Source organism: Pangasianodon hypophthalmus, chromosome 23 (assembly GCF_027358585.1).
Source record: "Pangasianodon hypophthalmus isolate fPanHyp1 chromosome 23, fPanHyp1.pri, whole genome shotgun sequence".
Taxonomy (NCBI): Eukaryota; Metazoa; Chordata; class Actinopteri; order Siluriformes; family Pangasiidae; genus Pangasianodon; species Pangasianodon hypophthalmus.
Window position 1 is genome coordinate 10,240,515 of NC_069732.1, and position 15,780 is coordinate 10,256,294.

General features: G+C 41.5%; 1 protein-coding gene across 1 annotated transcript in view; it reads right to left on the reverse strand.

Annotated features, from left to right (window-relative positions):
* The window catches only part of macf1a (microtubule actin crosslinking factor 1a), a 184,710-nt gene that overhangs the window by 2,222 nt on the left and 166,708 nt on the right, over window positions 1–15,780 (reverse strand). Inside the window, 23 exon segments of the mRNA XM_053228719.1 lie at window positions 489–594; window positions 1,014–1,127; window positions 1,855–2,066; window positions 4,834–4,951; window positions 7,087–7,161; window positions 7,251–7,405; window positions 7,826–7,988; window positions 8,428–8,576; window positions 8,732–8,843; window positions 9,060–9,248; window positions 9,823–10,095; window positions 10,224–10,418; window positions 10,589–10,748; window positions 10,863–11,032; window positions 11,250–11,369; window positions 11,443–11,649; window positions 12,241–12,396; window positions 12,509–12,691; window positions 13,310–13,438; window positions 13,629–13,826; window positions 15,120–15,275; window positions 15,379–15,552; window positions 15,643–15,744. Coding sequence (XP_053084694.1) covers window positions 489–594; window positions 1,014–1,127; window positions 1,855–2,066; window positions 4,834–4,951; window positions 7,087–7,161; window positions 7,251–7,405; window positions 7,826–7,988; window positions 8,428–8,576; window positions 8,732–8,843; window positions 9,060–9,248; window positions 9,823–10,095; window positions 10,224–10,418; window positions 10,589–10,748; window positions 10,863–11,032; window positions 11,250–11,369; window positions 11,443–11,649; window positions 12,241–12,396; window positions 12,509–12,691; window positions 13,310–13,438; window positions 13,629–13,826; window positions 15,120–15,275; window positions 15,379–15,552; window positions 15,643–15,744 — 3,616 coding nt within the window.

Genomic DNA, 15,780 nt, shown 5'->3' on the forward strand with positions numbered 1-15,780 from the left:
TAACATTGCCAAATGAACTGGATTTAAGAATTGCATCCACAGGCTAGCGCAGTTAACAATGCATTAGTTACACGGCATACTTTAGGGCTGTACTTCAGGGTGAATGGTTTCTTTTTTATTTCTGTACACTGCAGCAACCTAAGATTAAACAAATAATTGGCTGGAGAATAAAGTGGAATTTTATTTCTTTACAGAGTTACCCACTTGAACAACATTTTCTGATCACGCTTAACTCTCATAACAAATAAAGAGTAAAAATGACTGATCCCAAAAAACACCCACAACACATCAGCAGTGCACATTAATGTTTTTACAGACATGACAAAACCTCCTTATGAAAGCAGCCACATACAGGACATGCAAAACATTATATTTTAATTAATCATTATATTTTATTATACTGAACAGCTCTTTATTTCTGTAATTTCCTGAAACAATCCGCACACAGTGGGGGTAAGAACCCCTTAAAGCTGTGAGCGGTTCCCCACCAGAGCGTGTAGGTTTAGCAGCAGGTGTGGTTCCACCATTTTCGCCCGTCAGAGATCCACGGCTGGAATGGAACGGTGGCCTTTTAAGCTTGGACGTGGAGCCTCCCTGCAATTAGAGAAATCCAGAAATTGACCTGATGTAATGCAGCATTCATTATCTCTAATCCTTCAAGGATTAATGTTCTAGCACAATTCTGAATGAAGAACACATTTTGCATAAATTAATCTTTGGATAAAAACATGCTGACTGCAAACTTAACTTCCACATGATACACATCCAGATGATGCCTTAAATGCTTCAGATTACACATAATTTGTTTTCACATTCAGTATTCTAAATCACACAAATTGGATTTAACCTGACTGAAGCTTTGTGCATCTGCTGCCTGACATTTCTATTTGCTAAAATAACAAATAACAAAATGATTTGCTATTGGTTATTGGTGTGTGTTCAGACACCCTTCCTCTTCAAGCTCTCTTCTGTTAGTGTGTTAGACACTTGGGGGAGGGGAGGCAGTGTGTTACCTCATGCCCAGGAGTGTGGCTGTGCTCTGGGCAGGACTGGCACTTGGTTGGAGTTGGAGTTTTACTGTGTGCCAGCCAGGGCTTGGCATAGCCCCGCGATTGAGATTGGGAGGACTGGGAAATGAGCAGGCAGGGAGAAGAAGGATGAGGAGGAGTAGAAGAAGGAAGAAAGTGAGGAAAAAGCATTGGGAGAGAAGGGAGGGAGAAGGGAGGGGAGGGATTGGGAAGCGAGCGAGTACCACAGCACAGCGTAGTGCAGTGTATTGAGCAGGTGGTGATGAATTCAAACATAGGGTGAAATTGCGGAGGAGGGAAAATTTTAAAGCAAGGAAGGGAAGGAAGACAAAAAAGACAAGAGAGACAAAACCCCAGAGATGACCAAGTGATTATGACATGCAGAAACAACAATAAACACAATAACCCAACATGAACCAGTGAAATGGGAACATAAGTAACAACAATCTCATGTGATAAAGAACAGGAAAGACAATAACCTCTGTAATGGAAGATAACATTAAAACAGACTATGGACATATAGCAGGGCAGTCAAATCTTATCAGCAAGGCTTTCACTTCAACCAATCAGGAGTCACACATGATATACTGCCCTTTAATCAACTACCCTGAGCCTTTTGCGGATAAGACTGATGACCCCTGATGTATGGGATTATCATATTTTGGTAAATATTTTCAGTATCGAGAATGAATGTATATGAACATGAATAACAACACGAAACAGAAAACACTGAAGAGTAAATCTAACAAGTAGTGATCTAAAAGAAGAAGACTGGGGTCTGAGGATTTAACACACGTGATTGTGTGTTCGCAGATGTGAAGCTTACCCTTGAGGAGGCAGTAGGCGTGGCAGGGGCAGAGGGCACTGAGGCACAGCTCTGTGCACTCTGCGAGGCTGAGGAGGAGGAGCGTGTTGGAGAGGCTGTGCGCGATGAAGGCTTGGAGCGTCGGCCACGGGAGCGGAAGGCTGCCATACCTTGCGAGGCTCCTTCGGGAAGAATGAACTTCTCCCGCAGCTCCAGGTTGGTACGTCCACGTGCTTCATATATACAGAGGGACAGGAAGGGACAAAAAAAGCACAAGCGTTAATGAGTTGGAATCAAACATGTACATTAGGCAGTGAGCAGCATGAGAGGAAATTCACTGCTCCGGGTCAACGGACGCGTCAGTAAATCCATATTAATAGTAAGTGGCAGACACAGTGCAGGATTTTAATAAGGGACATGAGCAATTGGGCAAGCATCCTCACTCTGAGGGTTGCGCTCAGTCAGTGCCAGACACAGATGCCACTCCAAAAGCATAGCCTTTAATCTCAGAGGATCCACCACTGTGCACTTTGGAGTGCTCAGTGCTAGTAGTGGGCTTTGATAGAAAACCAAGAGGCGTGGCTGGTTACAGTTCAGGCACACAAAAACACTAGATACCGACACAAGCCTCTGTGGAGAAGCATTCTACAAAAAAACAGATACCAAACGTTGCAGGCCTAGCACACAACACGCAGCCCAGAGCAGCCAACCACAGACAGAGGCAGGCAGAGAGACTAGAGAGAAGAGAGAGAGAGACAAAATGAGAGGAAAAGGGCAGAGCAACAGAGGGCTGTGCGCAATAGTAGCGGTGCACTATAGACGTGGTCACTAGCTGTCCTAAAGACTGCAACACAACCCCATTTTCCATGGTCTCAAGCAACAGCAGGGCAGCTGTTAATTGGCGGCACACCATATAATTTCTTCTCCATAAGCCAGGTATAGTCTGTAATTCGTTCCCCATGAGCAAACCCTTTTAAGAGCTGCTCGGAGCAATATTAGAAACCCAGTCTTGCCACACCCAGTTCTTGCTTTTTTGATTTTGCGATGCTCATCAGGGTCACGCACAAAAAAAGCGCAAAGACCAGGCCCAGCCGAATGAGAATGAGAAGCATGACACTAGCTGGCATGAGACTGAGACATCCCCACACACATACCCTCACACCAAAGCATCAACACTCACACACATATACAAAGACGGAGCAGTGAGGAGATGGATCTGAAGTTGTTCAATGGATTTAGAGTTTGAGTATTGACAGGGTGGAGGGATGATGTCAGACTGAAAGAGTGAGAGACAGCCAGAGAGGAAGAGAGAGGAGTGAGGTACCTCTGCAGCAGAAATAGCCGGGAGTGACTGCCACTGAGAGACATAAGAGACAACATGAAGTAAACCCAAACACACATTTAACCCCACTCACACAACTTGGAAGAAAGTTTTCATACTCTCTCTCACACATACACAGACATACTATAGATATACATGTCCATAAAGTCCATGTGCTCAGTTTACACCATTATCATGTTATTTAAATGAGGACTCTGGAACATGTGGTCCAGCCCTTGATACAGTAAAACGCATAGCAACAATATAAGCACACAGCCGGGAAAGGACAGTTAGTTTAGTGCTACAGTCAGCCAAGCACAGCACAGCACACAGGAACCAAAGATGATCTGAGTAAAAACAGGAGAGAGAGAGACAAAAAACCAAGAGGAAGTGAGAGAGAGAAAGACCCAACCTATACGAGATGATATGGAGCAGCTGGAGTCGGAGCGAAGGATTTTAAGTCCTGGATGTTGCACTGGGGAGAGAGAGAAATAGAGAGAGAGGGGGGGGGGGGAGGGGGAAAGGGAAGGAGAGACCATGCATCATGCACTATGATTCAAATAGAGTGAGAGTGAGAAAATGTTTGAGTGAGAGAGAGAGAGAGACTGGAGCCAAATATATAATCATGCATGTAAAAATAAGACTGAAGACATGGCAGATGATCAGAGGTCTGAAAGGTTCAAAGAAATAAAGAGATATTTCGGAGACTCCCACAGCAGAAAAAAAGAAAAAGTGATGGAGTGATGATGTAACTGACAGATCTTACAGTGCCTTGGTAAAATTTTAATTTTTCAATTTTGTAGTGTTACAACCTGGAACTGAAATGGACTTAATTGGAATTATATGTCATAAAGCTACACAAAATACCCCATACTATTGGACTGGGGTGAAAATTGTGCAATATAAATTTGCAAAATTATTTACAAATAAAAAAAACACATCCCATGTCTGATGAGACCAAAACCGAACTTTCTGCTCATCACCCAATGCTGCTCATAACCCTAGAAACAATCCCCAAAGTGACGCATGGTGGTGGTAGCATCGTGCTGTGGGGGTGTTTTTCATTTGCTGGGACTGGGAACCTGGTCAGGGCTGAGGGCAAGATGGGTGGAGCCAAATGCAGGGCAATCCTAGAGAAACACCTGTTCCAGTCTGCACAACACTTGAGACAGGGGCAGAGATTCACCTTCCAACAAGACAATGATCCTATGCATACAGCATCTGGGACATATACCAGAAGACTTGCAGCTGTATTTGCAGCCAAAGATGGTTCTACCAAGTCCCACGAGGGTGAACCCTTACGCAACGAACAAATGTCTGCTTTTTTGTTTAATTAACCGTTTTGTTACAATGAAAAAATATTTTCTATTGTCAAATGTTATAAATAATGTATAAATCAAATGGGGGAAAAAAATCCTAATTGTGTCCATTTCAACTTCAGGTTGTAACACTAGGAAAAGTTCAAGGGGGTGAACACTTATTTAAGGCACTGTACATCATAAAGAGAGAATATGAGAGAAAGTGTGTATGTCGTTGTGTCTGTCAGGGGCTCAGATCCAACGCAGCTGTCTGGAACATATCTTACCCAACCAAATACATCAGCTTCCTTATACACAGCTGCTCCTGATGTTTGTGTAAGTGGGTGTGTATAAGTGTGTGCTTGTGTAAATAAGCCTTACCTCTGCAAGGGTCGTTCTTGACCAGGAACTCATCCAGCGCCATCCAGCCCCCTCCCACCCGAACCATGACTGTGCTGCGCAGGATCCTCACCAGACGCAGCTGCTGAGAGTCCCCAAACTGAGAGAGAGAGAGAGAGAGAGAGAGAGAGAGGCACAGCACAGGAAGGAGCAAAAGGAAAAAAATGCAGTAAAAGAAAAGAGACGTAAAAGAAAAGCATTAGAATCATTTCATGAGTTGAGATTCTTCAAACCTTACAACTGGAGATTAAAAAAATAACAAGACAAAAAAAATTTAATAAATTACATAATGTCATGCAAAAAACATGCATTTTAGATTCTAGATGATTCACAATCAAGCTCAGCCCAATGTTCCATAGCACTCCAAAAGCTCTAAAATGTTTACCATAGTATTTAAAAGCTGATGTGTTCAAAATAATAAAATATTGCTATAAATTTCAAATAAATAAAGTTAGACAAATATATTATGATTATTCAGATACAGAGTACGACTGCTATATACCTTGTAATTTAGATTAATTAAATTAATCTTTTTATTGTTTAATTAGATTCTTAGATGAATCTCTATTTGCTCTTTAAATGATCTGATCTTTTTTTAAGTAATAGATCTGTTCAAATGCAATGCGTGTTGGGTGATGAAATTAGCAAAACTAGCTGATTTGAAAATGGACAGATTCAGACCTGTGCCCTCTGCTTCGAAAGCGACTGTGTGGGCACAAGCTCTGTCATACTAATAAAAAAATATTTGGAGAACAACAAACACAGAGAAACACTGCATTTTACTCTCCCTGCCTAACAGAGAACCCACCCACCACCCCCAAATGTAAATTTCAAATTTCACTTTATGCTTTACAAGTTACAGAGGTCACAGAAAAAAATATCATTATGCATAGAATCGAGGTACATCAAGCATTGATTTATAATTGCATAAATCACCCCCTAAAAGCTCCGACCCCTAATAAATTCTGTGGCAAAATAAATACTATGGTAAAACTATTTCATATTTTACCAAAGTCACAAAATCTCAAGAACACAACCTTTGACAGATTGCTCCTTCACCAAAGAAATTAGAGGACATTTTACAACAATCAAACCACCAAATCTTTTCAGAATCATTAAAATACCATTTTAACATTCACCATTACAGAAATACAACACAATGACATGGCCTGTGATATCTGCTCCAGAGTTGGAAGTGCACACATTCCCAGCATATTTGGGTAATGGCTATGTAACCATGCAAACCAGACAGGAAATGCCCAGTAACTGTGGCTCAGAGAGTTTCAAACAAATATCTGTACTATATTCAATAGCATGTAGTGTGGACTGGCTCTCTGTGCCATGTTCAGCATAGAGGCTGTCTGGTCATTCAAATTCAGGGTCACAATCCCTAACCAAATCTAGAACAGATTTCAGAGGCCATATCACAAACACACCAGTCACTTTACCTGGTTCCCAAGGAAGAACTACAAAAAATCCAGCAGACATGGAGAAGGAAGAAAACAAGGAAAAGAAAGAAGAGAGAGTATGAAATAACATGTACAAACACAAATGTTGAAAACAATTAATGAACTTAAGTACTGTTCTAAGTTAAAACAAATCTAATTCAATAATTAGTCAGTATTAACATTACTGTAACTAGGCATGGATGAGGATTAAAATGCATTTTTCCCTAATGCTTGTAAATGGATTAGAGTGCTGTGAATGGCAGTATTAGAAGTACAGGTGAGAGATGACAAAGGGATGAAGGCAACAGATAGACACAAACAGACACACACAGCTCAGTCAGTAATTGTGATGGACCCGAGGCATGTGAAGTCCAATGAGTGAGTCTTGCTGGAAGTGTCATTACCCAGTGGATAATGATGAAGGGAGAAAACATGAAAAAAATGCAGCTCCTTCATTCACTGGAAATATGGGATGGACATTAGTTTCGTGGTGAGAAGCACACACTGCATACACTGCATACACTGTTGTGTAGTGATGCAGTGGTAGTACAGCGAAGTAGCTCGGTCATGTAGCAGACTCACATATACAGCAATGCACCTTTAACCAAAAATGGCATGAGATTACTATGTTAAGGTGGTTGTGATGGTTAGAACCAGGTGTGAGAGAGCAGCACTGTAGCATGATGGTTGTTTAGTAAACAACTTCATTTATATACATTAGTACACCTGTAATGAGCGTAAGTTTATTTCTAGTCAACACCATTAGTTTTATTAACTCATAACTCACCCTGTACTTGTTCTCCCCAATCTGCTCCACCTGGAACCTCTTAGCACACTTGCACTGGGCCACTTGTCTGGTGACCTACATGGAGAAGATATGAGAAATGTTACCTTATAAATAATTACAAACAGAAGATGGGAATACTAAGGGATTTGATAAGTTGACAATACCTCATCTTCAATCTTGTCTGCATCTGTAGTGGGTCTGTAAGCATCCTTATTAGGGTGCAGAGCCGCCACAAACTCGTAGTAATCAATGTAACCGTCACCATCACGGTCAAAGATATCAGCCACTGCAGTCATCTCTAGCTTGCTGGTGGGGAATTCTTTAAAGACCGAAGTACATAGAATTACATTAATGCACAGCTCTAAAACACAAACTCCCTGTTTTTCAAAGGCAATTTCAGTCAACAGCTCTAAATCCTAATGAAAGAGTAATTTCTTAGACATTACAGTAAAGGGTTCAGTGTTGATATTTGGTCAAATATTAGTTGTGGGTTGCTTATCATTTTTACCAGTGTTTCCCAAAAACATTTATTACTTAAGAAGACTTTTCTTATAGGATAAATATTGTGTTAAAAAAAACTATACCGGGACCTTTATTTCTTATTTCTATTCTTTATTGTCCATGTTCATTTTCTTGAAGGGTACCAAGAAATCTGGATTTTACTAATTACTGTAAACTACGACTTTTCAAAAGAGATCATTTGTTATGTACTTATTTATATCAATGTGTATATACATACTTGATGCCAGGATGCCATCGATAAATTCCTGCCGAGTGATTTTCCCATCTTGGTCCTTGTCGATGCGTCTGAAAAAGTCCATGACGCGAGACTTCTTATGATTCATCCAGCGCATGTACTTCTTCCTCCACACATCAAAGTCGAAGTTGGCAAATTCTTTCAGCTGCAACATTGTGAGAGGCACAAACAAAAATAAGTCAACTGAGATAAAAATATCAGACTGCACATGACTGTAACTAATCAAATCAAAATCAAACTATGTACCAAGAATGAAACAAACATGTCAAGTTTAAAAGGAAGCACCAAACAAAGATTTTTTTTTCTTCAGATATTAAGAAATCAAACACAAATTCTATATACTTATTTGATTATTTAATTGCTAATAATATTTTTTAATGAATTACTTTATTTATTATTTATGAGTTTGTTTTATTTGTTATTTGTCCGTCATGAAATCTCGATGATGCCTTTATCACTTCTGCAAGATTAAACAGTTTCACTAATTACTAATACTATGATATGTCATCCTCTATTAAAAAAAAAAAAAAAAAAAAAAGAGTTTAAAAAAAAAAACAAAACGAAACAAAAAAAAACCACTGTACCTCTTCTAGCCTGTCGAGGGCATCATGGAGCTTGCGTTGGCGGTCCAGGGCCAGTAGCCAAACCTGCTGCCATCGTGAACAGAGCTGGTTAAGACGAGGGTTTCCTCCGGTTACCTGCATGGCAGGCTGCTGCTGCTGTTGCTGCTTGCCTGAGGAAGAGAAAGCAAACATATCTAGTAACAATCTGTATTCACACTCACCACACCTACATTACACAAATATTCAACAACACACTGCAAATACATTGTGCTCTGTTTATGCACGTGAATGTAAGCAGTACAGAGGCATAAGCAAGGCCACTTACGGACACCCCTTCTCTCAGCAAGACTGCTAGAAGATTCTGATGGTTTTCTCTTGTAGGTTTTTGTCACTTTATCTACGTCAGGCTGTTTACGAGTCATCTCCTCCATGAAAACCTGAAAGAGGTGTACAATTACAGTTTAAACGTTTCATCATTGGTGATCTTTAACAATATACACACACACAAACACATTCGACAGATTCTATTTAGAGTTTAGCCTTTTATCATTATATATATATATATATATATATATATATATATATATATATATATATATATATATATATATATATATATATATATAAAGCCTGTCCAGTGCAGCCCCACCCACCTGGTGCTCTGTGATCAGCGTTTTAAGCTGAGTGATGTCCTGGGGGAGGGGCTCAGTGTCACGTTGCACTAATGTAGTCTCCGCCCACTGTAGCCATGACAACAGGTCTTCCAACAGTGCTGCATTGCTGAGTAGTTCTGCAAGTGCTGCCTCCAGCCGTTGCTCATGCTGCTTCGCCCATGTTAAAACCTACAGAATGCATAAGAGCATTCAGTTAGGTGTACTTCTGATAATAGCAACAGGCTGAACTATGGAGATGGAATTTAGATGGTGGAGAGATGACGAGAGGAAAAATTACTTTATACAAGTGAAGACACTGTCTCAATATGGACAAAAAAGCATCACACATTGCTTGTATTTGACACACTGCACTCAATGTTCAATCAAATCCAACTTTGACCTTTTTTTGCTGACATGTTAAAGCACAACAAATGAAATAAACTGCTGCGTGTGACACGGACATGAAGTAATTGAGGAGTAATTCTCACCTATGCGTAACAAGATATTTAGCACAATTTTAAATATTTCCCATGACAATGGCACAAAAATACTTCATGTCAGCTGTGAGACAGGGTTACCAGATAGCAATGATATGGTGACACTTTTTCATGTTGAATTGGGATGCACTTTTGCAAAAAAGAAGTCCAATAAACTTCCCATTAATCTGCAGTGATGACATGCTGCTGCACCTCTTTAAACTCATGGTAAAGATCAAAATGTTTTTCATCTTTTTCCCTCTTAAAATTTGATGGAACAACAATACCTCCTCAAAGCGGGCCCTGATGATGGTGATCCAGTGTTTGATGGTGGTGATACAATCAGGATGGCATACTGCCAGTATGGCCTCCCCCATGCCAGCTGCTTTGTTCACATCCACTCTCTTCTCTTCCACAGTCTGCATGAAGTCACGATGCGTGTGTAACAAGGCCTGCAAGGTCTCCACCTCCTCTGGCAGGATGCCTCGGAAACGCAGGGTTTGCTCTGCCTCCGAGAGCCACTCCAATAACATCTGCACTGCTGTGCGGAACTCCTCAGCCTGTAAGCGGGCATGAGAGGGGGAGGAGGTAAAAGGAAATGATGCACAACTGTGCTCCAGTAGTATTTTTATCTGGTTAACTGTTACAGTAACTGGATTTATTATAGTCTAATCTGTTTTTTTTTCACCTGTTTGAGAGCCTGCTGGAGACGCGTCTGTTTGGAGACAGACAATGCGCAGACAGTATCCCAGCGGTTGCTGAGCTCCTGCAGCTGAACTTTGACCCAGGCGGTGTCATCCCGACCTGTCTCCATAAGCTCCCGAGCAGAACGTTTTAGTGCCTGAATGCTACCGGTCCTTTTCCCCAGCTCCTTTTGGAAGGCCTAAGGCAACATCAAGAGTGTTTACATGCACAAAAATAATCAGACAGTTATCTGATTTAGACAGTTACCAGGTTATTCAGCAGCATGCTATGCTATCTTAAATCGGATTAAAGAGATTATCAGATTTCAACAAAGTGTAATAGTGACTTTTATCTGCATGTCAGTGGTACCTTATGGGAATCCATGAGATTAGAGACGAGGTCCAGGTCTCCATGGACAGGCTGGTCTTCAGCTAACTGTGGCTCTACGCGGTACAACCAGTCCACAAGAGCCTGCAGAGCCTCGGCAAACTGACCCGAGAACAGCAGGGCCTCCTCCAACTTGTGCTGCCTGAGAATAGGAGAGACAGTTCAAACTTGTTTTAACCTTTTATCTTTTCTTTTGCCTTTTATATCCACTTCCATTGAGTATTCAAATGATTCTGTAGTATTGTGTGCTTTTCACCTTTCGACACTCTTCCCACACACAGTGTCCCACTTGTCTCTGACCTCCCCGAGGAGGTTGTCCAGTTTCTGTGTGTCAGCTGGCAGGGTAGCTTTGTCTCTCATGGCCTTCCCAGAGCGCACAGTGGTGTCATATACTGGCTGCTTAGAACCAAGAGCCTTCTGAAACTCCTACAGTGAGTCAATGACAGGAAAGAGGACTTGTCATCATACTGGTATGTGTCTGAATAAATAAATAAATAGAACAATCTAGATATCTAAATATAGCTAGCGAAATGAAAATATAAAAATATGAAGCACTGAAAGTTTTTTGGCCCAGCAGGTGGCACCAATGAGCAAGACAGCAGTTACTCAGTACAATTTTTTTGGCAAATTTTTACATTTGTACCTTATGTTTAGTGAGCTGCACTTTGATTTTATCAGGCTCATTGGAGATCTCCAGCTCAGAGTCCAGTCTTTTCTCAGCCTCCTCCAGCCAGTCTGTCAGCTTCCTCCAAGCCTCATGGAACTAACCATAAAACGCACATTATCAATAAAATGTTCACCTAAGTGATAATAAAAAGAATGAAGGATAGGGTTACCTGTTTGGCTCTCTTGCGGGCCTCGTCCAGGTGCCGTCCTCTGTCCAGAGACCTCTGCACCAGCTTGTCCCAACGAGCTTGCACGCTCAACAGCAGGTTCTTGATGAGCACCACATCCTGTTTGAGACTGGCAAAGCGCAGCTGAGAACCTGCCTTCTCCAGAGCCAGCACCTGCTCCCTGTGTGTATTCACCTCATTCACAAACACCTGAGGAGCACACAGCACCAGGCAAAAAGTCAGGGTTGTGGCAATATCTTCAGGTTTTAGGCAGCTGAGTAAAACTATTAGATGTGTGTGGAGGCCTGGGCAAACCCTTCACTGGTGAAATTTTGACATTTTCTACTATAAATATTTTGTAGCTTCTGTCATTAACACATCCTCATGCTAGTTCACTGCGTCAGGGACTAAGAGTACCAGTCTAAAAAGCCTGTTGGGGTTGGGGGGACAAGGATTTTTTTTTTTTTTAAAGACATGGGTCTTTTGTCTTCATTTGAAAACAGCCAGTGATCCAGCTCTTTGGACAGCCAGGAGAAGTTCATTTTGTCACCTCGGTGCCAGGACAGAGAAGAACCTTGATGTATATATTCCTTGTACCCTGAGAGACCAATCAAGCAGTTCTAGCATTTTGGAGTGAGGGTGGTGCAAAGCTGGGTGTGATAAGTGCAGAATTCAGTCACAGCAACATCCAACAGGTTTACCCAGACCACCACACAAATATTCTCAGCAAAATGAGGATGTCAGGAAAGACATAGCACTGTTACACTACTAAACTGATCAATTATACCAGCCAAACTTCACCTTGTGCTCATCTATCTGGAAGAGGACAGTGTCAAGGATGAGGCTAGGTGGCTGGGCCATGTTCAGAGTCTGCTCTGCCTGCGTCAGCCAGTTGATGGTGTCCTGCAGTGATGATTGGAAGCCTGTCGCCAGAGATACAGCCTCCTCCAGCTTAGCCTAATGACAAACAAAAGAAGAAGCACTGAGAACCAGATGGCTATACAATGGCTAATTAAATATTGATTAAAATGATACTGGACTACAGTAGTTACAAGGCATGTTATCATACCCTCCTGTCGTCCATCTTGGCATTCAGACTGGTCCACTTGTTTTGGAGCAGGGCCAGATTCTGCTGGGTTTGAGTGGTTCCAGGGCTGGCCTCCTCACCCCCTCTGGCCAACAGCATGGACTCTCCTTGATCTAGCAGTCGGTGGTACTGTTCACCACGCTGTGTCAACTGAGCCTGCAGCTCCTGAAACACACAGAGTGCATTTACATGCAAAAAATAGTCTATTAACTGCAAAAAAAAATAAAAAATCTGATTTTGGCAAAAAAATTATATAAACCTGATTAAAGTGGATTAAAATTCAAGTGTCCTCATTAGCTGTTATCAGATTTCAAGAAATATGATAACAGCTTTAAAGTGTGGAATGAATATTGTCATATGCGGTTTACACAACCCCTTTAATAATACACCAGAATCAGACCATGATGAGGGCTGAGTACAGACCAGCATTAAATGGTAGAGAGAGCATCACACTGAACACACTCTGCAACTGTTAAACTGATTTTATTTTACAATGCTTTTGGGAAACTGGCCCTAGATTATGGGTGTGCATATAAACAGAGTGTCAGATCTATTTGTATGCTGCTGTGTACCTCAACGGCAAAAAAATGCATGCATAAATGGCTGTACCATTAAATATCAAACATTAGAATAATTCTGGACATTTTGTAAATCTAAAATATGGTGTTCACTGTTTTCCTTTTATGGACTACTGTACTGCATAATTGCCTTAATCTCACAGTATATAAAGCATACGGAAATGAGCATGGAGTTCTCTATACAGGTCTGTAGTGAAGTATTTACCATGTGCTGCTGCAGCTGCTCCCTGGCCGTCTCAGGAAGGCCACCTGTGGGTTTGGCTGCTGATAGCTGACTCTCTGTGCGCCTCAGCCACTGCAGGAACTCCTCCAGCTCACCATGGAAACCCTCCGCCTGAAAAGAGCACAGTCAACTGATCAACAACGCTCACTACCATTAATATTAAAGAGACTGTCTGTCCTCGCTGCTAAGTACCCTTTCAGAGTCCAAAATAGACTTAATCCTTTGCAATTCTCACCACAAATACTACACGGTTTGCTCAAGGACAGGCAGTAATGTTTTCAGTAGTGCTGTAGTAGAGCACCTGTTGCAGCGCTGTCTCTAGTAGTTTCTGTCTCTCATCTGTCTTCAGGAGTAAGCTGTCCCAGCTGCGGTTCAGCTCATCCAGCTGGTCTCTCAGGTGGCTAGCCTCGTCTCCAGGACTGGACTCCAGCAGCTCTGAGCCTGCACTGTTCACTGTCTCCACTGTGGCTCTATGGGACAGGACGTCGTTGCGCAACACCTGGGAATTTAGCACAGACAAATAGGAATGCGTTCTGTGTTAAGAAAGACAACACATAGGGAGGAGTAGAGAGGACAATAATTGTACGGCTATTTTCACACTAGGCATGTTTTCCTCAGAAGTGGCATCTCTTATAAATGTGGAGTGTTTTAAATAATTATAAGAAAAGCACTAAATCAGGTGTCAGCTCAAGGACAACAAACAAGAGGAAAGGTATACCCACTAACACTGATTTTTCCAGTACCCTTCCTCTTGTTTGTTCACCTTGAGCTGACACCTGATTTAGTGCTTTTCTTATAATTATTTAAACCACTCCACATTTATAAGAGATGCCACTTCTGAGGAAAACATGCCTAGTGTGAAAATAAATTAAAAGAACACATAAAAAAGGGCTAACAGCAACTATTAAAGCATATACACTATTAGATAATAAAATTTAATATACTGTTTATAATAAACGTTTTTTTTTTTAATGCATTCCATTGTTTAATCACACTTTACTGGATACCAGCTGCTGCGATTAGAAACAGGATAAAAGTACATGACACAAACATGATCAAGATGAGAGGCGGTGAAGTAGCCTGCTAAAGTTTACTGTAAAAGAAAAGTAGATCAGGATTTATAAGGTGTAATTCTCCTCATTATTCACCTGTTATTTTAATCATTTTTAGTGGAACTGTCTTAAAGCTATTTTATGGCAATGCTAACTGGAAAGAATTAATATGGAAGGATTGTTTGGTGGTAGATTGTGCCTTAAATGATCAAATAATAAATGAATGTCATTATCGCTCCTGCTGCTGTCTGACAACCACCTGAAATGAATGAGCATGTCACACTTACCAATTTAATTGTACAGATCTGGAAACCATTTTTTTAATATTACAATATTTCCTCATCCCACCGAAATTTCTGGTTATGCCACTGCAAGCACAACACACAATGTGCATTTCAATTCTTTTTACACATGAATGTTACTTATATAAACCGCTGCACATAGGTGTTGATTTTAAGCTGCATTTTAGTCCACAGTCAAGCCAGCCGCGGTAGAAACCAGACTGCACGTATATATGCGGTCTTCCTTCAGATGGGGAAAGAAGGCTTCCACCTGCTGTTTTTTGTTAAGCACTGGGAGGTGTGAGTTTGCACATGCTGTATGGATCTGCTGCAATTCTGGATAATGTGTAAATGTTGAGCAGTAGTGCAGCCCGTTTCAGTATTATTCAGTATATAAATTCACAAATGAAACAAGGGTATGATGCGTGATATGAGAATCCAGCTTAAATGTGTGCTTACATGGTGTTTGGCCAGCTCGATCTCGATGGCTTTGGGGTCGGAGCTGACGGGTCTCTGGGTGTCCAGGGTGGCATGTGTGTGGCTTAGCCAGGACTGCAGCTCAGACAGAGCGTGCTGAAACTGACCCAGGGCTAGAAGAGCTCCTTCCAGTTTGTGCTGAGAGAGCAAAAGAGAGAAGGCATAAAGAAAAAAATGGCATCAGTAATCCTCAATATCCATTATAGTACACAAATAAGAGAGCTGGCTGAGGCATGCTGACCTGTCTGAGAGTGATCTTGTCTCCCAGATTGTCCCACAGGTGCCTGAGCTCAGTGAGAGGTTCCTGGATCATGTCTCTGTCTGCTTGGTCAGAAACCTTTTTGAGCAGTAGCTCCCCCTGGTGGCACAGCTTCTCCATGTCTATCTGCTGCTGGTACACTTCAACCTTGAATTGCTGTTGGAAGAGAAAATGAGTTCAGATTTTGTATAATCTGCAGATTCACTGAAGTAAAAAAAAAGAAGCTAATCTAGAACTAATTCGAACCTTGAGCTCCTCTATCTGTTGTTTGACGGTGCTGAGGTCAGTTCCTACGGTTTGCATGTCGCAAAGTTTGATGACAGCGTTGTCTAGGTAGTCGAACATACCCTGGAGAGCAGAAATCCTCATTAAAATGCTTATTCA